Raw genomic sequence first — 23,791 nt, forward strand, 5'->3', positions numbered from 1 at the left:
GGGCGGCCTATCTACGCCAATCATCGTCCATCAGACGGGGCAGATCGTGGGCACTCGATTTAACGAAGATCAGAATGATTAACCTCACTGCGTTCATGTATCTAAAACATACTTAAACTGGACGTTTGGGGCCATTTGGATGTTCACAAGTCTAAGGCATGTTCTATCACACCAGGCATCACTACCCTAGAATACCTGGCTCGGACTTTACTTGATGCCTGCACACTTGACACATATGCCCCCCGCCCAGTTGGAAACTATTATGAAACTCCGTCGCGATTGACTAATATTCGAAGGCTTTGTATGTGACGGGAACCGTGAATCCAATTGCGCCCAGCTGATGACCCAATGCTCCATAATCCTAGACATGGTAAAACAACAAAAAGAAAAGAAATCAAGACGCTCATTTCCGGAACATTGCCAGGGCGTCCTCCTTGCGCCATTCCAACTCCAATTGTCCGTCATACACCGTGTCGATAATCCGTCGCGTACGGTCATATGCCTCTTCGTAGCGGATCTCGCACTCCCGGATAACCTTGATCACCAGGCTGCGACTGAGTCCGGGGTCATCGGCATCACCAAAGTGCTTCTCGACACGCTTCTTGAGCATTTCAACGCCGCGCTTAATTTCCTTCGAGTCGTACGATGAGAGGACTTTCTTGGCGACCATGCGCGAGTGACTGGCCCGGCTTGCAATATCGGCTGCATTGCCGTTTGCCTGCAGATTTTCGATGGACTGCACAAAGTCCAGCAGCTTGCCTAGGGGTCGATGGATGACGGCATCGAGGTAGAGTTTCATGTGCTCGTCAAAGTCTTGGTGTGCCCGATCCACCCACCGCTGCAGCACTGGGAGATTGTGTACCTGAACCTCCTCATGGTAGTGGTTCATGTTCTCGATCAGTAGGATGTGGTAGTTCAGGACCTCCTTGTCTTCGGGGTCCCCGGCACTCGCAGCTACACCTAGTGGTTGGCCGGGTGCTTCCTTGGCAATAAACTTGAGCGACTCCCACATGGCTCGATTGATGCGCTCGTATGCTTCGTTCACACCAATGCGAATGTCGCAGAACTCGCCGTTCACCAGCATATTTTCGACGGCTGTGGAGAAGTGGGGGAACACCCGGATAAAAGAAATGACACCCTTTCTCTTGTTAACCTTGACTTTGGTGTCCTCAATCCCCCGGATTTGTTCATCGACGAATCGATTGAACATTCCCATAAGGCGAGAGTGGACTTTTTGTAGGGCATGGATGATAAATTCTTGGTTGGTATCATCAAGATCGGCCATGGCGGACTCCAACGCGAACAGAATTCCAATTCCTTGCATAGGGTCGGCCTGCAGCGCCCAATCGACACAGCTCTGTAGATCATTTGGCCAGAATGAAAAGACTTCATCCATGACCCCTTCAACTCTCCTCGCCATTGATCGATCAGGATCATGAGACTGCTGTGTGGAAAAGCTTGGGCATTTGCGGACATCGGGAGGGGCAGCGGTCACCAAATCGGAGAAGTCGGCAGTGGCAAGGGAGTTGAGGTGAAAATATTCCACCACGAAGTTTTGTTCTTCACTAACCATGTTCAAGGTCTCACGTAAAGTTCCGGCAAATGCTTCGCAAGCCTCAATCTTGCCCGGTTTCTTTTCACTAGAAGCCAATCGGAAGCCAACTGCGGCGCGAACAGTCTTGCCTCGTCGAACAGTGAGCTTGCGGGCCGCCATGGTAATACCCTCACCCTCTTTCTCTTTCTCCTGGTGGGTAAAGAGAAGTTCCGACTCGTCTCCAGTTGGCTTCTTGGCGGTCTTCTTCCAAGCCGTACTATTTTCCCGGAAGTCATTCTGGTAGGATGGCTTGGAAAGTTGTTCATAGAGGTTGACCAAGGCCTGCCATTCGGGCATACTGACCTCCCGGGCAAATAACATGAGGGGGTTGTACATCCATACCTCATCACGGAATTGCTGCCGCGCCGTGCTGTCCAGCTTCATTGGATCTCTAGTGGAAGATGCCATCGCATCAGCCCGTTTTTGGTCTGCCATTTTGAAAGCCACTGCGATGTGTTGCTTAAGCCGTTGCAAGAACACCATGGAGGCAGAGCGGTACTCCACTTTCTTTTCCTGGATGGCACGCATTTGGCCAAACTCGGTGTTGGCGTAAACTCCCACACTAGCATCGGCCTGGCGCTTCTTATTTTGACCAATGTCAGCATCGATCATGAGCATGGCCTTATATAGCGTTGACAAAGCGATCTCAGTATCTCTAAGGGCGTTGGGATTGCTCAAAGAAGCTTCTTTGAGAGGACGCATCTCATTGTTAGTGATTGACAACGTCTTCAGCAAATTCTGGAGCTCAGTCTGAAGGAGTTTCTGGTTTGCCGTTTGCACTTGCAAACCTTGAGATTGAGTTTCAATGTACGCCACATCATCGTTCAGAGTCTGTCGTAGAGTGGTCAGCGTACTATCCAGTGGAAGCCGGGTCCTTATCACTTACGTTCAATTCGTGGGAGTACAGTGTCAGCAGTCCTTCCAGTTCTTCACACTCTTCCATCGTCTTGTCAATAAGTACTGCAAGCTGCTCGACTTTGCCTTCTTGTTGTTCGAGATTTCCAAGCCAACTCGTCGCTTCAACACGGCCAATCTCACGACGAATATCAGCTTCCAGATCTTCAATCTTCTTCTCATCCCCTAGACGGCCGTTCCATCCCAGATCGGTGAGGATATCGTCAAACTCGATACCGCGTCCATCAAGAACACCGGGATCAATGCCAAGGGCTTGGCAGTATTTGATAGTATGATCCTCGCGTCGCCTCCGGTTCCGGGCTGGTGCTGCCGGAGACGGTGTTCGTGAGCGATCTTTCACCTTAACAATTTCAGTCAAAGAAACTTTCGATTCTTCCTTAGGAAGACCCGGAGACAGTGGAGTCTCCTCAACGACAGGCTGAGTAACCTCAACCGTTGGAGTGCCCGAATCAGTAGGAACAGGAATTGCTGCTGCAGTGGCGGCAGTGGCGGCGGCAGCAGCGGCAGAAGCAGGAGACGGCACAATAGCTGGAGGCTCTTGAGGAAGGGTTGCCTCCACCGGACTCTTCGGAGGCTCGTTGCCCGATCGTGCGAGAGATGGAGCGTGAAAGACGCCGGTGACGCCATCAGATCCAGCTTCTTCGGCTTGCTGTTTTTTCGCTGCAGCAAGAAGTCTCTCACCAGCTCCACCGGGCCGCGGCTTGAAAGCGCCATACGCATTGGCTGCCTTTCGGAAAGCACCTGCAACATCCTTTGCAGAGGCCTTTTTCTTGATCATGGGTCCCAGACCAGGGCGGTGTGCATCATATTCTTCCTCTGTTGACTCGGTAGGAATGATTGATGCTTGTGTTGCTTCTGCTGGTGTTACTTCTGCTTGGGGTGTTTCTGTTGGCGGCGGTTGCGGCGTTTGCGATGCTGCTGCCTTCGGTTCTTCCTCGGCCGTCTTTGGTGGCTCTTCGGCGGCAACGACGGCTGCTGCGACTTCAGGCTCAAACACAATTGGCGATGAGGGTACTTCTGCTTTCGCTGGCGAATACGCTACATATTCATTTTTCGTTGCCAAAGGAGACAGGGCGTCTGAGCCAATTTTGTCCTGGGAGGGACGGGATTGCTGATCCAACGGAGAACCCTTCTCGACACCTTCGCGATAAGGCGACTTTGGTCCAACACTACTTCCAGGGCTCGAAGGATAGCCACGAGTTTCACTATTAAATGAGCCGGGTGTATTAGGCCGCAGCCCATCGGTACTGATCTTCGGAACCAACGCTCTTGGGTTGGAGGCATGCGCTGTGAGTGCTGCACCTTCATCTGAGGTATTGAGGAAAGTCGTAGGAGCATCTTGGCTCTTCGGTTCAGGCCGTGGGGGAATAATGGGTTGATTATTAGGAGATGTGCTGAATGGAGACGGAGCAGGCTTGGATGCGGTAGACGGGCGGGACAACTGTTCGCGACTCTTCTGACTTCGGAGCGTAGGATCCTCGGAGGCCTTCCGTCTGAGATCTCGGGGTGCATCACGGCTGGGGTCGCGACTGCTGTACGCCGACTGCGTTGGTACTGGCGGCTCTGATGGAGCGCCACCAGGAGGCCCAGGAGGAGGACCAGAGGGAAGGCCAAGGGGAGGGCCTCGTCCTGGTGGCGCTACAGGCCCGGCGGAACCAGATGCTGCAAGTAATTGCCGTTCCCTCTCATCAAATCCAATCAGGTCCGGAACCTTGCCTCCAGTGTACTTCTTGAAGATCTTAACCAGACTGCCAATGAAGAACTCTTTCTCCTTGGATGTGCGGGCATGCCAATAATAAGGCTTTCCCACCGTAATGACGAAACCAACACTTCCTGCCCACTCCTTATGTTGTTGCTCAGTTGCTGACTTCGGGACGAAGGCGCTGTACGATTGAATTGCAGACAGATCGTCGAGCATCCAAGTTTTGCCAATAGAGAATGACCCGTCATTGTTTTCACGAGCTTTGTGCATTCGCACCCGACCAGACCTTCGAACCGAAACAATGATTACACGGGGTTTCTTGTTCTGGGGATTCGAGTCTGGCGGGGCAGGGGCGGATGGATACGTTGCATCCTCGACGATGCGAACATGTGTGATGTATGATTCGACCACTGTGAAGGCATTAGCTTTCAGTCGGGTGACTTTAAAACAGTTTGAAAACAGTGCGCAAGATAGCGGGTCATAATCGCAGAACGGCCATGGGAGCGCAGTCTGAACCGTTACAGGAACCATGCATTGCCATCCCCTAGGAAGGGGAGAGCGTATATTTCCTAGGGCGCAGCGAGGAGTAGGAATTTATTTCACATACAAGTTCCGTCGGCATCTTTCTTCGAGTAGCAACTCTGAATAATGCGCTTCTTCTCGTCCTCAAACTTCTCCGCTCTGGACATAGAGCCATCGCTGCCGTTACGGTCGCCCACACGCCGTGCATCGCTCGGCGGAGGCGGACGGGGACGATCTCGACCGTTCATTATCGCGTCGCTGCCCAAGTAGGGTGACCCCGGTATCGTTTATTCAATCCGCAAGATCAAGGGGACATGGTCGAGAGGTCGGGGTCGAATAGAGCGAGTACTGCCGTGCGCACCGTGCCCAAAGTCCGAATTGGCGTGGAATAGCAATGCAGGCACGGCGATTAATCGCAGAAAAGATAAAAGCGACAAGGGAGGGACGTTGATGCAATTCCGAATGGGCGTTGAACTAGCTCATCACTTGTTTGGGGTTGCGGGCAGCGGGCGGAGAGCTCGTGGGAGCGGGTTATCGAGTTGATCCGGCTGCTACGGGTACATGCCACAGCTATTCTCCGAGCTAGGGATGGCTTGTATTCTTGCATTGACGGTCCACTATGTTGACATCGTCCTAGCTACAGCTTTGAGTTTCGTCTAGTGACGCATCTGCACCTCATCCATAGTCTACTTCTAGATGCCTTTATGCCTTGGTGCCTTGAGGCCTTGAGGCCTGAGCTGACTGTAGCTAAAAATCACATGATAGCACCGGAGACACGCTAGTCTGCTTTTGTGACTATCCGCCACCGCCAATCACTGTCACGTAGTTTTTTCACCGCCCCCGGTATATACTTTTTTTTTTTTATCGGTTCCTGGAAGGCCCTTGCGAAAGAGACAAATTTGCAACTACAGCACTTATCGCCTCCTTGTTCCCGGTTTCCATTGTCCCTGCGATACTGGAATATTCCCAGTTTCAATCATGGCCAAGAACTCAGCTGACACGAAGAAGGCTTCGCCCAAGAAGGTAAATACGGATCCTCTCATTTTGCGACGCTTAATCAACAAGAAACTTTATTGACGGTTTCACTCATTCACAGGACGAGTCTAGCCCCCTTCCTCCTCAGCTTCTTGCTGCTGTCTCTTCCTTCTTGTTCGACAATGGCTTCGCCGGTGCGAGCGCCTCTCTCGCTAAAGACCTGAAGAAGGCCGGTCAGGCTCAGGCCGAGGCGAAAAATGTGCCGTCTCTCCTGGACATCTACCAGTCGTGGGAGAAGTCCGCCTCGAATGACTCTTCGAGCTCGGACAGTGACAGCAGTGATTCCGACAGCGACAGCAGCTCCAGCTCCGATAGCGATGCCAGCGACTCAGACGTTGAGATGGAAGATGCGCCCAAGAAGGATACCAAGTCTGCTCGCGCCGCCTCTCCCGCTTCGTCTTCTTCTTCTAGCTCCAGCTCTAGCTCTGAAAGCGACGCCGATGATGAGAGCGAGGACGAGGCCGCTCCCATTCCCTCCCCCGCTGTGAGAAAGCAGACTGGCACTAAGCGCAAGGCTGAGTCCAGCAGCGAGTCGTCTTCCGACTCTAGCTCTGACTCCGACTCTTCTGAGGACGAGGCTCCCAAGTCCAAGAAGGTCAAGGTATCCAGCTCTGACTCTTCTTCTGAGGAGTCCTCGGAGTCTGATTCCGATTCCTCTGATTCCTCCGATTCTTCCAGCTCTAGCGACTCCAGTGACTCCAGCGACTCCTCTGACTCCGACTCTGATGCTTCTGAGTCCGAGAAGAAGTCTGCCAAGAAGATCGATTCCGAGGCTCTGAAGCAAGCGAAGAAGACTCCTCTCCCAGAATCTAGCAGCTCAGACTCCTCTTCGTCTTCCGACAGCTCTGATAGCTCTGATGACGAGAAGACTGGCGGTGTTTCCGTTTCCAAGAACGACTCTGACACTAGTGCTACCCTCTCTGCTTCTCCCGTTGAGGGTACTTCCTCCAGCTCCAGCCCTGCCCCCGGCAACGGCCCGGCTAAGAAGAAGCACGTCGGTGCTCGCCCCACTCCCCTCGCTCTTCTGAGCCAGGAGCCCTTCGATGGCCCCATTAACGACTACGTTTCCTACGCCTATGCCGATCGTGCTTACGCCGACCTCTCGGTCACCCGTGGCAAGGGCTTCACCAAGGAGAAGAATAAGAAAAAGCGCGGCTCCTACCGCGGCGGCCCCATTGATATCACCGGGGGCAAGTCCTTCAAGTTCGACGACTAAATGAATCAATCCGAACCTCATTTAAACCGACATCGTTGCTTCGTCATTACTCAAGTTCCACATCACTCATACAAAAACTACACGGTTCTGTCTCAACATTATGATCCGGGTATGAGACTGTCTTTCGGCGCAATCGAGTCTAGCTGTCTTGCCCTCCTTGCTCGGATTGCTTTCTGCAACCTAGTCTCACGTTCGCCTCAAGGCTGCTGATCCAACTGTGAAAGCTTTACGCCCATTCTACAGTAGTATTCGAAGACTGTTTACCCCCCGGACACTCACCCTTTGTTTCTCAGCATACATACGGAACCACCTTCGTCCATTTTTAAGAAATGGTGTAAATAATTTATTCCTAAGAATAAAATCTTTCTAATTCTAGAACCAATACTTTACGTAATATTCTGTATCTTACACGAAACTCCTATACACTTCTTCCTTACTGGCCCTGATTACCTTAACATCCATCCTTCTCAACACTACTATCTGAGGACCACCAGAATCTTGGCACCATACGGCAACAATTTCGCCGCCGCCTAAGCTACATCCCATCGGTGATATGATATAAAGCCAGTCACTGACCCTTTCCCAGATGGCCGAGGCAGCAGAATGCAGCGAACAGATCAAATAATATCCACGCGCTAGAGGAACTGCGCTAGAGGAGCTCTGGCTAATTTCACTCACCACATTGTTTGCTCGTTAATTTTTGCTCACTTCATAAGATGTCACAAGATTCATATGTGTTCTGTTTGTTTTTCTGTAGTTCTAGCTGTATTGAAATCTCTATAGAACAACATTGTGTGATGGAGAGAGGTTTAAATCTCAAGAGGCTTAGCCATCTCTCCGTCTCCAGGCCCCAGGTTCACTGAGTGGCTGCCATCGCCAATCCCAACCTGCATCCTCCTCCACCTTGTTGGATTGGCTTTCGGGATTGAGACACCACTCCTCAGTCTGCGTTCTCAACTTGGATGTAGTAGTCAAATCATCTGGGTCTGGACGCTCGAAACCGGCTAGTCTGAGCACCGCGCTATTATCGGGCGTTGTAGCTGAATACATCCCGGACTTATGGGGAAGATTGAGGTCAAGCACACGTTCGTACCACTCCTTTGTTGGTCCAGCTAGGTCGTCCATCGATGCAAAGTCGAGACGAACGACACCGTCCACAATGCCAGTATATACGGTTTGTGAAGACGGGGACGGCGTGGACATTGTATAAACCGGGCCACGATATGGGCCTCTCCTTCGGTTGCGACCATTCTGCTGTCGGAAGAGGGGAGGTGGTGGCGAGGACAGGAAAAGGGAAAAGTTTTTCCGAGGTCGTTTCGCTCGCTTCTCTTTTTGATGAGATGTTAGAGATGGTGTGTGTGAGACTTGGGCATCAAGGTAGTCGTATGTTTTGTCCATGCGAAGGTCAAATATTTTGACTAAGGCGTCACCGCCAGAGCCCGCGAGAAACCTATCATGGCCAAATGGGTGAACACTGTATGTAAGGTTTGGGTCCGTGGTATCTATGTATGTTGTTTCATAGGAATGTGGAGTGCGAAGATCGTGGAGTCTGGCAGTTACGTTAGAGGGTCTCTGGTTCAAGACAAGGCGCGAACAACTTACCTGATGGTTCGATCACCCCAAGCGGCGAGGAACACATCACCTGGGTTCCCGGCAAGTCTGTGGGAATTTAGAGGTGCAATAGCAGACACAGTGCTATGCGCTGGATGACCAATTTGATCTTCAATGTCCAATGATTCCACTCCGATTTGTCGAACCCGGGAGATGCCGTCTGGAGAGATGGTTGAAATTGACAATGTATCCTCCGACCTTCCAGTGGCCACGGCAATTCGCGTCGATGAGAGCAGTTTTGAATATCGGCTTCGTGACAAGCTGTTTGGCTCGATCCACGTAAACGGCTCGACCTCTTCTGTATTGTCGACTGTATGGTACAATGCGATTGAGCCATTATCAAAATGACCGGAGATAATGGGCTCTGAGCCATCACTTAGGTCTGTTCGGTCAAGAGTCATCCCCTTGGTCGCGAACCTCTGCTTTGTCTCGAAGGCCGTATCACTGGCGGAGAGAGCGAGGCGAACAATGTCGCCGCGAATGCGACCAAGGATCAAGTGTTCAATATCGGCCTTTTTGCCGCCAGATTCTGGCCCCATGAGATGCAGGCCACAGATATCATCATAACTGCTAACATGGTGCCGGTCATTGAAGACAATCCAATTTTCATGTGGTTGGCTTCCCGACTGCTTGATGCGCATTAACAGCTGGTGACCTGCGCCCCAGGCGAGAACCTCCTTCTTGTCCGCCCAGGAGTCGCCATTCCAGGTCTCGTAAGAGTCAATTGGAGGTCGGTATCCCAAGGTAGGGTTGTCGTCTCTTGTTTCTTGATGATACCCGACCCGGGTTACATTCTCAGGTGGCAGGACGAAGCGGCCAATAATGCCCAATCTGTCTAGGGCACGTGAACGAGAGGTAAGGGCGCATGCAGCATCTTTCCAAAAAAGTGGTGTCTTTGTTGATGGAAACTGTCGTTGAATAAATGCCCGGAAGAAGGCTGCTTCTTCGGCTGTGACAATTTTATATAACCGACGACAAGTTTGTGCCAAGTGCGTCAATGAATTGACAGTAGGCAGATGTATTGCGATATGTAATATGATCTCCGAGGGAAGATCAGGGAGCATGATGATGCCAGTGGGAGGACTCAAGAAGGATCGTCATAGGAGTCTGAATTTCATAGCCACAGTTTACTTCAGCGGTGCGGCACGTCAGAATTCAGCCATAGGAAGCTTTTCCGCGACGTGACCCATGACCACATGACTTATGACTATTAAAATTCACTGGAAGAGGATACATGAGATCGAAAAACACGAGTCATCTAATTATAAAACAATAGATCAAGGTTCTCACCACGATTGTGGCTTATTCTTGTTTTAGATGCGTGGTGATGATGTAATGACTAAGCAGATCCAGAAAACTTGCAGACCGCACCCCGGCGGGTCTCCGCCAGCATTCAATCTCATTTACACCTCAGTACCACTGTTGAAAGGGTTACTATTCACAAAAAAATGCCGCCCAGGTTGAATCTGTTCTCAGCAAACAAGGCTGTTCTGGCCCTCCGCCAGCCGACCGTCCCATCCGTGGCGTCGCGGAGTATCGCTCTCCCTCTTCGATTCCGTGCCGAACAGACGACCCCGGCCCAAAAACGATGGAACTCGTCCAAGAAGGAACCCAATCCGGATGAGCAGATGTTCCCGACACAAGACCAGCTGCCTGATGTCAGTGAAGAGGCTGCCGAGATCGACCGAATTATGAACAAGGAGAAGAGCTGCGACGGCCAGCCAGCACACCCGGAATTGGAGCAAGGGACTCCAGTTGAGGAGGTGAGTAGTGCCATGGAACACCTCGCAGTGTTTATTCTGGATTGTCATTAACAAGTATTTTTCACGAGCAGATCCTCCAGCGCGACGAAGAGGCGATGAAGCACATGCCCAAGGTCATGCAGCAGCAATTGAAGAAGACCAAGGGCACCCGTTCTTTCTCCACCTCTACCCGCAGTAACCAGCCCGGCGTGGAAGATTCTCTCCAAGCCGATGCGTCCGCAGCGCTGCTTGCCGATATGATCCAGCAGGTTAACTCGCAAGCCCTCGAGCGCAACCCCGGCTTGAAGTTCGATGCGCCAGAGATACCTACCAAGACCATGAACTTCCGGAAGCGCTACGACTCGCTACAGGAGCAGTTCACTAAGATGCTGATGCAGGATGGAAAGCTGGCCCGGGCACAAAACGTATGCCATGTCCTACCCCGCCACTTAATGTTTTAACCATCTGGACTAACACGCCTTCGTTTAGAACATGTCCATCATTCTGGACCACCTCCGCACTTCTTCCGCTCCCAACCCTAACCCCCGCCGTCCTCTCATTGGCGGACCTCCCGCTCCTCAGCTGCCACTCGACCCTGTTCTCTACCTGACCCTGATCGTTGACTCAGTGGCTCCTCTGTTCCGCATTCGTCAGGTGAAGGGTATTGCTGGTGGTGGTACTGCCGTGCAGATTCCCCACCCATTGAACCTGCGCCAGCGCCGCCGTGCGGCTATCAAGTGGATCATCGATGCCTCAGATAAGCGACGTGATGCGCAACTGGCCCACCGGGTTGCCAACGAGTTGGTTTCGGTTGCAGAGGGCCGAAGCGGTGTTTGGGACCGACGAGACGGTCAGCACAAGATGGGTATCTCTGGCCGTGCGAACCTGGGTCTTGCTCCTCGTCGCCGCTAATCTGATCCCTTTGGTGTTTTCTTATTTCTGGGTCAAGGGTTCTTTTTAGCATCTGCACATGTAAAATATCAAGTTCATTTAACAAAGCAAGTTTCATCCACAAGCTTTTATCTCTTATTGAAAAGTTTCCATGAGTCCCTCAATTTTCTATATCCATAGATCTCGTTCAAAGGCTTAAAACCAGCTAAGGGTTTATAGATGTGAACCCTGCTTGGTATCGCGCGTCTCTGATAGGACCGCCACTCGCTTACCTCAGCGGGGCCGAGTCATTCCTAAACGGGTAATCAACGGTCCTTGAAGTCATCGCGAAAGAGCCCAGGTGCCATTAGTTAACTCATATGCTGTCACGGCCCGCGTGTCTCGGAGAATAAGATACCTGCGTCGAATCTGGAACTTGGTGTCCGATCATTGCACACCTTCATTTACAGCCTGACCATTAGTGCAACCACGCAACTTGGGCCCAGCTGACCATCGCTTGATCTGCTTGGGCGCGCCCCGCTTAACTATCCGTTTCCTCCAGCGGACCCCCTCTTTCCAGTTGGACAATTGTTCGCTCCGGTCGACCTCCCTCCGGCACCAACTCGACGGTGGCTCCTCCGCCGAGTAACGAATCCTTCGAGCTCGCCGATTTCCAAACTGCCAGTGACCCTGCCTCAAGAGCGCCCGCGTGCACATCGGCTCGCGCGCAAGAACCAGGAAGTACACAAAGGTCATTTGAGCCTGCCGGCAGCTCCCAGTCGCTCGCGGGACTTGGATTTGGACAAGAGGCGGACCAGGAGAAGGCAACCTCGTCGGAACATTGCCCACGGGCAACCCGCTTCACTCGACTCAGGTTCTGGGCAGAGGTCCTTCGACGCCGGGCTCAGAACGCAAGCCTCCCCCAAGCTGAACGTGATCCGGAGATCTCAGCCAAGATGAAGTTCTCGCACAGCATTCAGTTCAATGCGGTGCCGGAATGGAGTTCCAACTATATCGCATACAGCAATCTCAAGAAACTGTGAGTCAACTTTCGCTTCCGTCTCATGCATGCCCCGCATGACTATCTATCCTTTTTTGGTGTGGGACTGTGGTCGTGGACTCGTGGGCATCTTGACATACACATTGGCGCGGGTGTCACATTGCACAGGCTTGGGTGGATGCATGGACTGGGAACTTGGAACTCGAGTTTCATTCAGTCGACTAATTCTGTGATTCGATGGTCAGGATATACACTCTCGAGAAGCACAACAACCGGCCTGAGGGTCAGAACGGCGCGGATGTCGAGTCCGCTCCGCTGCTTGGCGCGCATCAAGTAGCCAACCCTGATGGCGTCTTCAAACGCGCCCTGGATATAGAGCTAGATAAGATTTGCAGTTTCTATGAGCAGAAGCAGGCGGAAATCTTCCATTCTACAGATGACTTAGCTCGGGAGGTTATGGTCTATCTTTCTGAAACAGACGGCTTCAACATGGACCCGGTCAGCGAGACCATCGTCAAAGCCAGAACCCTGAATTCGAATTCCCGTCGGGGTACTGCTTCTGGACTTCAGAATTATGGTATCAATCAGCGTCGCCCGTCTAGTGGCGGCAGTGAAGATAGTGATGAGGACCAGGGCCCTGAAATGACCAACTCTCGCATGAGGATGATGCAATCGACAGATGGGGAGTCTACAGCGGAGGACGTCCATCCAGGTGACATGGTTGACTCGGCTTTCTTTGGCCCAGCAAGCAGTCGAGGGCCCCATGATACCGATTTGAGTGATCAGGATTTCCTCGCTCTCTACAGTGCCGGAGTATCACTAAAGAAGCGTCTCATTGAGGCTTATGTTTCTCTCTGTGAGCTGAGATCATTTATCGAGCTTAACAAGACTGGCTTTTCGAAGGCTCTGAAGAAATACGACAAGACTCTGTTCCGCTCTCTCCGTCGGGACTATTTGTCCTCGGCCGTCCAACCGGCGATGCCTTTCACCGAGAACACCATGGCAGCAGTGGATAGTTACATCAGTAAAGTGGAGGGTGCCTATGCCGATATCGTTACGAAGGGTAATCGATCTCTGGCTAGCCGTGAACTGCGGCTCCACCTGCGTGAGCACGTCGTCTGGGAACGAAACACCGTTTGGCGCGAGATGATCGAGATCGAACGTCGTGCTCAGGCCGCCAATGTCGGTATTCGTCGAACTCTTTTGGGAGGCGATGAAGACCCCGCTACTGCGCGGCGCCAGGGTGACAAGCACGAGATTCGCACGAGAGAGATTGCCACTCCGCTTGGCAAGATGCATTTCCCGGTGTGGCTTTGCAGCTTGAGCTTTGGTACCTTGGTCTTCAGTATTGCCGTGTTTGGTGCCCTCCTCTCGTTGCAGATCATGGAAACGCCAGAGCAACAGAACTGTCTGGCGATGCTAGTGCTGGTCAGCATTCTTTGGGCTACAGAGGTAAAAATATTTCACTCCCTTTTCTCTCATACCGTTTTCTGACAATCCCGCAGGCTATTCCTCTGTTTGTAACGTCACTTTTGATCCCATTCTTGGTTGTTGTCTTGGGCATCATGCGTTCCGAAGATAAACCCCATAAGCGACTAGGTCCTAAGGAGGCAACGAGCGTGGTGTTTGCATCGATGTGGACTCCTGTGATCATGCTTCTTCTTGGTGGCTTCACTATTGCGGCAGCCTTGTCAAAGTATGATATTGCTCGTCGAATGGCAATGCTAGTGCTCAGCAAAGCCGGATCAAAGCCCAGTACAGTGCTATTGACAAACATGTTCGTGAGCATGTTCCTGAGTATGTGGATTAGCAACGTCGCCTCTCCCGTGCTGTGTTACTCGATCATCCAGCCTCTACTGCGTAATCTCTCTCCGGATTCCAACTTCGCCAAGGCCCTCGTTTTGGGTATCGCGCTAGCCGCCAATGTTGGCGGTGCGGCGTCACCGATTGCATCGCCACAAAATATCATTGCGCTGCAGAATATGTACCCGAGCATCAGCTGGGGCACTTGGTTCTTCATTTCGCTGCCGGTCTGCATTATCTCGATTTTCCTGATCTGGGGACTCCTGCTTGTGACATTCCACCCCGGCCGCAATGCAACTGTGATTCCCATGCGACCTGTTAAGGATCGTTTCACGGGGATTCAGTACTTCATCAGTGCCGTGACTCTCGTGACCATTGCTCTCTGGTGTGTCAGTCACCAGCTCGAACATGTGTTCGGCGACATGGGTGTCATTGCCATCATTCCACTCGTGCTGTTCTTCGGCACTGGTATCCTCAACAAGGAAGATTTCAATAACTTCCTGTGGACAATTATCATTCTCGCTGCGGGTGGTCTGTGCCTGGGCAAGGCTGTCACTTCCTCCGGGTTATTGCACACCATCGCCAACGGAATTACAGTCCGCGTCGAACACCTCAGCCTGTATAGTCTACTTCTCGTCTTCTCGGCTTTGATCCTTGTCATTGCCACTTTCATCTCTCACACTGTTGCGGCCCTGATCATGTTACCCCTGGTTCGCCAAATCGGTGTTAACATGGAGAACCCGCACCCCAATTTGTTGGTCATGGCCAGTGCACTGATGTGCTCTGTTGCGATGGCACTGCCTACTAGTGGCTTCCCCAACATGAGCAAGTTCCTCCTAACCTTCAATTAGTACCCGAGACTGTGCTAACAACTTGAATAGCCGCCATCATGACCGAAGTGCCCACAACTGGCCAGCGCTACCTTCAGGTCCGCCACTTCCTCACACGTGGTATCCCATCCAGTCTCATGGCCTTTGTGGTGATCGTCACCCTTGGATATGGTCTGATGTATATCGCGGGCTTGTAAATTATACTGTTCTCATCAATGGATCTGGCGGGGAGGAATTCTCGCATTCAATTGAGAAAGTAATGAAGACGCATACGCAACGTTGGCGTCTTTTTATTTCATTTGGTTCTCATTTGGACCTTCAGCGGCTGTTTGGTTTATCTAGTGAGCCTGCTGCTTCACTTGGACGTTTGATCGCACGGATAGACCGGTGGATGGGACAGGTCCGTTACGCTGCATATAACTTGGCCAAGGCTTTCTCGATTAACGAGGAAATGGATAGATTGGTCATTTTCTTACAATTTGCGTACGCTCGATACCATATGTAAGCCCTCAGGCTTCCGGACTATAGATAACGTCACACCTGTGCCTCTTGACGCAGTTTGTCTAATCTTCTTATCCTACCCAACCACGTCATATAAGCAAACAATTAAACAAACAGTTGATAATCAGTACGGATCGAAAAGTGAGCATGTCAAGTGTTCATTATGTCGTTCGCCAATCCCAACTGCTATACGCAGAAAGACTAAAGTACAGTACATTTCAAACGATCCAATTAGACCAGACACCAGAGCAGCCGAAGCAGGTCTAGGGAAATGAACAGCCTAGACAAATAACCAAAAAAAAAAACCAAGCCATGCTCCAGCATTTTGCATCATCGTAATCGAAAGTCGGAAACATCAAGGAACAACCCGGGTGCGTGGCTAATAGAACAGAGCATTGCGGACATTATAAAATAGGCAGAAGAACTCTTTCTAGCCACTGCAGGCCAAAAAAAAAATTAATTACTACAAGGTCAGTCAGCGGAACTGCGCATTAGAAAGAAAAAAAAGGGTGAGGGCGGGGAAGGGGGGTCCTTAGAAGGATGAAAGGATCAACGACATCAAGAAAGGGTAATACTGACAGCAATCCCAGCGTCAAGTCACCGTGAATCTTAGCCTTGAGTTGAATCTCAATATCCAGATTCAAATCCAGTCGCAACCGCAGCTGCTCGTCACGGCCACCATCATCCTTCTCTTCCTTCTCGCCTCCGCCCAGAATGCCTCCGACGGCCTTACCGGCAGACCCGGTTGCTCCGTTCAAGGCATTGCCAGCTGTGTTCTGCACGAGCTGACCAGCCTGGTCTACGCCGCCAAGGCCACCGAGGGGACCTCCATCGCCGCCTTGGTCCTGTTGGGGCCGGCGCGAGCGACGAGTGCGCTGGCGCTGCTGCTGCTGTTGTGGTTCACCGTCCATGTTGCGGTGGACAGACTCGACGTCTGATTCTTGTTGGCGACGAGGGCGTCTGCGACGACGTTCAGGCTGAGGCTGGGGCTCAGGTTCAGGTTCAGGTTCGTCGTTCTTTTCAGGCTCTTGCTCTTGCTCTTGCTCTTGCTCTTGTTCTTGTTCTTGCTCTTCGTTGTCGGACTCTGGCTCTTGCTTGCGAGGTTCCGGCTCTTGCTTTTCTTCTTTCTCTTGGTTCTCAGAGCTGTCTTCCTGACCTTTCTCTGAAGGCGGCGGGGTCTGTTCTTGCTTGGCAGGGGACTTCTTGCCTAGCTTGGGAGGCGCACGCTTGGGCTTGTTGGGGGTAGTGTTTGACTCCGGGTTTTGGGTGGAGGGATCTTGATCGGCCATGGTGAAAAGAAAAGAGGAAGTTAGGGAGGGGGATGAAGGGCAATATGAAGAGATCAGATGGTGATGGACAAAGCGTCAGGTGCGAGGGGAGGGTGTTATGAGGAGGGGTATGTAATTGCACTGTACGGTAAATGATGTATGCAGGATTATGGACACGGCCACGCCAGTGCCGTTTATATCATCGAGCCACTCGATTTTACTCAAAACCGGCACTGATGGCCACAATGCGGGCCGCCTCCGACGTCAGACGGGGCTTTGTGTCTTGAGCAATTCAGGACAGGTACGGGATAATTACAATGGTTCACCATAGAATACTGTAGCCGCGGAGTCCAATGCCCAAGAGATTAGATGTGGGGGGGGGGAAGATATGACGTTGGTCGATGGCAAGGATCAAGACCGGGAACGCCTCGGTATGGCGCAGTGCCCAAGGCCGATGAAGGATAACGGGCGTGGCGATCAGAGACTGAAGGGGAAGTAATCTGGACCAGGGACCATTGTGGACATCCCTGCGACAGGAAGGAGATTCATACAACATTGGTGAATTGCACGCCACGGAGATTTCCGCACGGACATGAGGCACCAACCAGCCTCGTCCCGCTCCACTTTTATAGATTAAACGGACGTAAGACCTCGTTGCACGGCACATCAGCCATCCCTATGACGACACTTCCACCTCTTCTATTCGGGGATCCTTGAAATCCCTGAAATCTTTGAAAGCCTTGAAATTTGTGCACGTCTGATACATGGCTCCAGCCACCGTTGCCAACTAAGAGGCCCTGCGTTGCCTGGTTCGGGCCAGGAGGGCGCCACTCTTTTCCACGGTCCAGCCATCCTTCGGCCGGCATCAAATCTGGCATCTTACTGGAGGACCCATACCCCAGCCTGCGACGGGAATAGAAATGGCGTGGCTCCATGAAAATTGTGAAACCCAGGTATTGTAGGACCCCGTATGACAATGGTATTGCATGACGCCGGTCTGCCAAAATGTGACGAAGCACCCGAGACGTTGACATGGTGGAGATGCGACACAACCGCCCCAGACGTCATTCTGGTCCTCTTTATTCATCCTGGCCCTCGTAAACTGCGCAGGGTCTGAACTCAAACCAGATCATATCATATCACCGCTTTCCTTTCTTTCCTTCTCTAATTCTGATTCCTAGTCCGTGATCTCTGGACATATACTTCCCCGCCACTCTTATAATCATTCCAAAAACGCTTGTCCTTACAGACTACTCTTCCTAAGGAACTCCTACAATCATCATGGCCACTGCCGAGAAACCCCAAACCAAGCAGAAGCAGTTCGAGGTGCCGGACTATTCCGACGAGGACTACGACAGTGCCGATGACTACTCTGACGAAGAAGAGGTCCCGGTCCCGGTCCAGAAGAAGAAGCAGCTCCAGCGCCGGCAACAACAGCCCCAGAAACAAGATGAACTCGAAGAATACTCTGACGAAGATGACTACTCTGATGAATACTCCGATGAATACTCCGATGATGAGATGGTCCAGGGCAAATCCATGCAGCCCTACAGTGCGCAGCGTCAAGAAGATGACAAGGATCCCAATGGCGGCATGAACGTGATTGATAAGAAGGAGAAGAGTCTTCTTGACGAGGAGGGCATGAAGCTGAAGCTGGAGTTGAATCTGGAAATTGAAATTGAGTTGAAGGCGCATATCCACGGTGACCTGACCATTGCTCTGATGTAAGTCGTCCCCTTCTGATCGTCCCAATGAGGACACCGCTTATACCGGAACTAGGAGTTGATTTGGCTCGACTATAGGGCATGAGCCATGGTGTTCTTTCCCCCTTCCTCCTTCTTGGGTCAACAAGACCTTTACATGCTCGCATGGTCTCCCATCCTGGCGTACCTACACCCTTGGCTACGATGATCACGATTCCTTTCAGTTGTTCCAATTGTCTCGTTTCGCACGTTTCTCCGTTCAGCATCTTTTTTTTTCTCATAGAGCGCTTTCCTTGGCCGCTTTAATACTTTCGTCTTGCGAGCTTTGTTCTGGATATCTGGGCGCCCTGGCGTGGTCGTGATCGGCGTGGAATTACACTGGCTTACTAAATGTATATTACCCGTCCCCAAGCAATCAAATGATCCATGAATGTCAATACCCATCCAATCATGTAGATTCCTGTACATTTGTTTTCAGACCGGGTGCAAACTCAATCACCGTGATCATGCACACATGTGCATGGGGAAAGCACGAGTCTAAAGGCCGAGGTTCGGGCCTTGGCGCCGATCCATGAGTCTACTTCCTACTCAACACTTCGGACCTTGGGCCCCTCGAATTTCAACTCGACAACACAACGTTGGAACTGCTCTCCCGTTGTATCTCCACAAATCGCAATAATGTCGGGCAAGGACTTCATCATCAAGCACATGAATGCCGACCACGGCGACTCACTCCAGTTGTACCTGCAAGCTTTCTGCGGTATCACCACGCGCGAAGCCAATGGAGCCTCCCTCGAGGACCTCAGTCTCGATAATCTAGTCCTACGCGCCCAGGGCATCCGCTACGTGGTCCCCGTCGACCCGCCAATGAAGGACTTCTCCGAGGCCCGCGGCCGCCTGGTTGCTCTGCACAAGGACAGTCTGAAGCGACTGGGTCGCTCCGACGTCACGCTCACCGAGTATCGCGCACCCCAAGGCGTCCAGATCGTCATCTTCGGTCTGTGCCTATTCACCTATGTCAGCTGCTTCAGTCGCAGCAACCTCCTGCCGGGCTCGTTCGTCTACGAGAACTTGGGATACAAGTATGTTCCCAGTTTTGCCCACTTTGTCTACAATATCCAACCGCTCCTTTTCCCGGCTGTTGTGGGTATTCACATCTTCGAGTCGGCCCTGCTGGCTATCCTCCGATTGAAGCCGCTCGGCGTGCCCGTCATGTCAGGACTGTGGTGCACTTGGATGGGTTCGTGCTTTATTGAGGGATTCGGAACGTTCCAGCGGATCGGGCAGATCGTCAAGGAGGAGAGAGTGAAGAAGGGCGAAAAGAGCCAGTAAATGCTGTATTTAGTTTTCAAGGTAGAAGAAGCAATGGAAAGTGCAAACAACTAGCAGTCTACCTCATATACATTCTTCCGAGAGAGAGCCGAATTAGCACCCCTGTGGGTGCCTTCCCGAAGTGGCGAAAACAATGAGTCAGCATCCGCATCATGTGACCCGAAGTGCTATGCACTAATACATGTTGGGACTAGTGCAAGTTAGGGCAACCGCACAAGCGAGCGACACAGTGCGCCCTGCGAAATTCAACGGACTCCACGACCGCAACTTCCACGACACCCATCGACAACCGTTCTGCTTTTGGTGAAGGGCTGCACGGCTAGAGGTGAGTTCCCCTCGCACACCTCCTTATATCCTGCATCCTTTCTCTCTGCTTCGTTCGAGTCGACAATCGAGGCCATTTGTGCGAAAAAGTTACGTCGGGGGAATATTCAATTCGATATTGCTTCGCTCGTCCTCGACCCTCTCCCACATATCGTCTACATCTTCAGCAACCGAATATCTCTTCGCATTTTCGCTCGAACGATTCAGAAGCGTTTGGATACTGCAGGAGCTTTACCTCGACCGATCGAGTTCTAATTTTTCTGTGCCTATAACAGACCCCTCCATCAACAGCAAATATGGGTATCTCTCGTGATTCGCGCCACAAGCGCAGCGCCACTGGTGCTAAGCGTGCTTTCTACCGCAAGAAGAGGTACGATTTCCGTCAATTGAGCCCTGGATGAGTTTTTCGTTTTGTGTGCAGGGGGGGGGAGAGACCCTGTGATCGTGATGGAGGAAAAGCTCGTCACCTTTGTCAAACATATTCTGACCGATGTTTCCTTTCCAACAGAGCCTTCGAGAAGGGCCGCCAGCCTTCCAACACCCGTATCGGTACCAAGCGTATTCACCTGGTCCGCACCCGTGGTGGTAACCAGAAGTTCCGTGCCCTCCGTCTCGAGTCCGGTAACTTCTCCTGGGGCTCCGAGGGTGTCTCCCGCAAGACCCGTGTCATCGGTGTCTCCTTCCACCCCTCCAACAACGAGCTGGTCCGCACAAACACCTTGACCAAGTCCGCTGTCGTCCAGATCGACGCTGCTCCCTTCCGTCAATGGTACGAGGCCCACTACGGCCAGGCCGTTGGCCGCAGACGCCAGGGTGGTAAGTCTGAGGTCGCCGAGGAGAAGAAGAGCAAGTCCGTCGAGAAGAAGCAGGCTGCCCGCTTCGCCGACCAGGGCAAGGTCGAGGGTGCCATCGAGCGCCAGTTCGAGTCCGGTCGTCTGTACGCTGTTGTGGCTTCCCGCCCTGGCCAGTCCGGCCGCGTTGACGGCTACATCCTCGAGGGTGACGAGCTGGCTTTCTACCAGAAGGCTATCCGCAAGTAAACGAAAAACAAAAAGGGAAAACCATTCGGTTAGGTGGCCGCGTGGGTTGTCGTTGCACGGGTGGTTATCGGAGTTTCAGCTATGTTTGCCAGAAAACTTTCATGATCTGGGCATCCACGGATGCGAATGTCTGTAGAGCTCTGAGCCGTCAATTCCAAGGAAATGATTCCTGTTTATGTTACTTGTCTCATGTGTTCTTTGTAGATGTTCTGGCGCGGGGTTGACTCGTCTCCCCGCCGTAGGCCGCTTCCTCATCACTTCACTTCCACTTCACTCCCCCTCCCTCATCAACCCAACTCATCCTACAGGTCCCTTCGATGTTCTCGTACTTGGTTTCCTTCTCTCAATTATCTCTTCATTCCTAGTCTTCTCCCAATATGCCTCAATCACCGGGGATTAAAACCCGCATCTGCATGATCTCCGACACCCACACCTTCTCTCCGAATCCCCCGCAACAAACCAACAACCCATACCGCTACCCCCTCCCCAACGCCGATGTTCTCCTCCATGCCGGCGACCTCACAAAGGTCGGTTACCACATTGAGCACAAAGAAACCGTGGCAATGCTCAAAGCCGCCCCGGCCGAGCTCAAACTCGTCATCGCCGGCAACCACGACCTAACACTAGACGAAGACCACTTCACAACCTTTGGCTACTTCCGCCACCGCCGCCCTGAACGTCTAGGTGGACAAGACACATACCTAGAAGATGACGAAAAACCAAAGCCCCTCTTGCAAAGCATTCGCTCCCCCAATACACCACCACTCGAAGACATGAAATCCTACTGCAAACTCGCAAAAGACCTCTACACAAACGAATCCGCATACGCAGCAGGCATTCGATACCTCGAAGAAGGAACCCACTCATTCACCCTATCTACCGGCGCCAAATTAACCGTCTACGCCTCCCCATACCAGCCCGAATTCTGCAACTGGGCCTTCGGCTATAACCGCTCTGAAGATCGTTTCAACCCCCCATCACCCGGAAGTGATAACCCCGCTCCTCAAAACCCAGTCCCGTCCTTTCCAGCCGTCGATATCATGCTCACCCACGGTCCACCCGCACATATCCTGGACCTCGTGCCTCCAGACAGACACGTCGGGTGTGAGCACCTCCTCCACGCAGCTGAGCGCGCTCGACCTCGTGTCTATCTATTTGGTCATATCCACGAAGGATGGGGCGCCATTCGCGGGGTGTGGAATGAGGGTGCAGAGAATGGCATTAAGCAGGAGGTTGTGCGGAGTGATATGGAGGATATGCTTGAGCGGCGTGGGGCGTATTATGATGTTAGTGGGGAGAGTAGAAGGCCGTTGAGGGTTGGGGAGGAGACCCTTTTCGTGAATGCGAGTATCTGTACGGTTGGGTATGAGCCGAGGAACGCGCCTTGGGTTGTGGATTTGGATCTTCCTGGGGTCTAGTGCGCTGGTGGGTCGATTTTCTTTTACACTTAAAGCCCTCTCTTCAGAGTTGCTACCTATCAATTGATGGCAATGTCGATTTTTCCAACATTGGAAATTTGATTGAAGTTGTGATAGAAATAAAAATAAAAATAACGTGAAGGTGCTCGGAAGCGAAGATTCTCGGCCAGGGATGCGGGATATATACTTTAGCTGAACACCCTTGACTTAGCTTGGATGGATCAATGTCGGACATTTGAAAGCTCGAGCAACAATGAAAATTATGTTTAGGCTCCCATTATCTAGAAATAAATGATCGCTTTTCACCTGTGAAAGATAGACACCAGTTTACCTTCTCGATTTTCTGGGAGGGCTTGGTAAGACTACTATAAACATTCAAGACTTTTCAAGGCCAGGTCCACGGACGGGCACAACCAGTTTGATCCGCGTCGATACCCCAGGACTGTGCTACGTAGATGATTGAACATGAAGCCCCAGCCCCGTTACATTCAATGTTTCAATCTGAAATTATCAGTGACACAAGTGTAGTGCACTTTCCTGTCAAATACCTTTTTCGCGTCTCTGCCGCCACTCACGCGCACCACGATCACGTATTTATTCCGATAGAGTTATACGTATATGCCATCCACGTTTCTCCCAGCCATTACTCACATGGCTGGGGGCATCGTCACCTGCACGTTCATGGATGACGGCGAGGCGTAGGGTAAACCGACCAGCCTCGACCGAGCACTGGAATGTTACCATTGACAGCCCGTGATACGGGAACTAGGCGAGCTCATCCGTTGATCAGGTCACGCCAGAGGCATGGGGTTGGCCATGATTGAATCGAGTTTTTCGCTTTCGCTTTCTCTACATTCACCAAGGATAATTCTGAAAAGTTACCGCTGTTGACGTGGAGCTCCACACCTTGGCACCGCCCGCAACGCAGCTGCCTTATCAAATCTACTACACTTCTCTATATTTCTGAACTCTGCCGAAAACTCGCGAAACACGAAATAACTCTAACCTCCAAGCAAGGGCCATCGCGGAAGCCAACACTGTTGACTCGGGAACATTCCAGGTGTAGTGGGGACAACAGCGGAGCGTGCATCCAGGAACATCGCGGACGCCCTACATTGCTGAAACGCCATCCCCACCGGATCTGACTGTCCCACTGTTTCTACGAAGCTTGAGGCTGATTTCCTTGAAGATCTGCAGTCCCGGAATTCTTCCTGCGCTCTATTCCCTACAATCCAGCCCGTGCGTTGTCCCAATTTGGACGTGAGGCCCTAAACCAGGTGAAGCTTGGATCTACCTCCTGGAATTTATAGCATACTTGTAAGTCCCTGTCCCTCGAGGATCTCTTTCCCCCCTTTTGCTTGATTG

At 51.9% G+C, this 23,791-nt stretch overlaps 9 protein-coding genes across 9 annotated transcripts; 6 read left to right on the top strand and 3 right to left on the bottom strand.

Moving 5' to 3' along the window:
- Nucleotides 1–403: 403 nt before the first annotated feature.
- N7443_002046 (GTP-Rho binding exocyst subunit SEC3) lies at nucleotides 404–4,981 on the bottom strand (the record flags this gene model as incomplete). Its single annotated transcript, XM_056882102.1, has 3 exons — nucleotides 404–2,425; nucleotides 2,481–4,621; nucleotides 4,819–4,981. 3 exons carry the CDS (start codon nucleotides 4,979–4,981, stop codon nucleotides 404–406), a joined length of 4,326 nt encoding a protein of 1,441 aa, XP_056743943.1.
- Nucleotides 4,982–5,711: 730 nt separating this feature from the next.
- Nucleotides 5,712–6,984, top strand: N7443_002047 (nucleolar and coiled-body phosphoprotein 1 family protein; the record flags this gene model as incomplete). The annotated part of the gene is made up of 2 exons (XM_056882103.1): nucleotides 5,712–5,756; nucleotides 5,830–6,984. 2 exons carry the CDS (start codon nucleotides 5,712–5,714, stop codon nucleotides 6,982–6,984), a joined length of 1,200 nt encoding a protein of 399 aa, XP_056743944.1.
- Nucleotides 6,985–7,809: 825 nt separating this feature from the next.
- Nucleotides 7,810–9,677, bottom strand: N7443_002048 (F-box protein; the record flags this gene model as incomplete). The annotated part of the gene is made up of 2 exons (XM_056882104.1): nucleotides 7,810–8,533; nucleotides 8,587–9,677. Coding segments are annotated over 2 exons (1,815 nt in total), but the record flags the coding sequence as incomplete, so codon positions are not given.
- Nucleotides 9,678–10,043: 366 nt separating this feature from the next.
- N7443_002049 (putative plasma membrane phosphate transporter Pho87) lies at nucleotides 10,044–15,037 on the top strand (the record flags this gene model as incomplete). Its single annotated transcript, XM_056882105.1, has 7 exons — nucleotides 10,044–10,358; nucleotides 10,430–10,762; nucleotides 10,827–11,238; nucleotides 11,910–12,246; nucleotides 12,453–13,659; nucleotides 13,713–14,817; nucleotides 14,892–15,037. 7 exons carry the CDS (start codon nucleotides 10,044–10,046, stop codon nucleotides 15,035–15,037), a joined length of 3,855 nt encoding a protein of 1,284 aa, XP_056743946.1.
- Nucleotides 15,038–15,832: 795 nt separating this feature from the next.
- On the bottom strand, nucleotides 15,833–16,630 carry N7443_002050 (uncharacterized protein; the record flags this gene model as incomplete). Its single annotated transcript, XM_056882106.1, has 1 exon — nucleotides 15,833–16,630. The coding sequence occupies one exon, from the start codon at nucleotides 16,628–16,630 to the stop codon at nucleotides 15,833–15,835; it is 798 nt and encodes a 265-aa protein (XP_056743947.1).
- Nucleotides 16,631–17,890: 1,260 nt separating this feature from the next.
- N7443_002051 (uncharacterized protein) lies at nucleotides 17,891–18,337 on the top strand (the record flags this gene model as incomplete). The annotated part of the gene is made up of 1 exon (XM_056882107.1): nucleotides 17,891–18,337. The coding sequence occupies one exon, from the start codon at nucleotides 17,891–17,893 to the stop codon at nucleotides 18,335–18,337; it is 447 nt and encodes a 148-aa protein (XP_056743948.1).
- A 653-nt stretch (nucleotides 18,338–18,990) lies between these two features.
- Nucleotides 18,991–19,644, top strand: N7443_002052 (DUF2470 domain-containing protein; the record flags this gene model as incomplete). Its single annotated transcript, XM_056882108.1, has 1 exon — nucleotides 18,991–19,644. One exon carries the CDS (start codon nucleotides 18,991–18,993, stop codon nucleotides 19,642–19,644), a length of 654 nt encoding a protein of 217 aa, XP_056743949.1.
- A 620-nt stretch (nucleotides 19,645–20,264) lies between these two features.
- On the top strand, nucleotides 20,265–21,008 carry N7443_002053 (40S ribosomal protein eS8; the record flags this gene model as incomplete). Its single annotated transcript, XM_056882109.1, has 2 exons — nucleotides 20,265–20,338; nucleotides 20,477–21,008. 2 exons carry the CDS (start codon nucleotides 20,265–20,267, stop codon nucleotides 21,006–21,008), a joined length of 606 nt encoding a protein of 201 aa, XP_056743950.1.
- Nucleotides 21,009–21,385: 377 nt separating this feature from the next.
- On the top strand, nucleotides 21,386–22,426 carry N7443_002054 (uncharacterized protein; the record flags this gene model as incomplete). The annotated part of the gene is made up of 1 exon (XM_056882110.1): nucleotides 21,386–22,426. The coding sequence occupies one exon, from the start codon at nucleotides 21,386–21,388 to the stop codon at nucleotides 22,424–22,426; it is 1,041 nt and encodes a 346-aa protein (XP_056743951.1).
- Nucleotides 22,427–23,791: the final 1,365 nt, after the last annotated feature.

This window comes from Penicillium atrosanguineum, assembly GCF_028827265.1.
Source record: "Penicillium atrosanguineum strain IBT 20685 chromosome Unknown utg000002l_segment0_segment0, whole genome shotgun sequence".
NCBI classification, from domain to species: domain Eukaryota; kingdom Fungi; phylum Ascomycota; class Eurotiomycetes; order Eurotiales; family Aspergillaceae; genus Penicillium; species Penicillium atrosanguineum.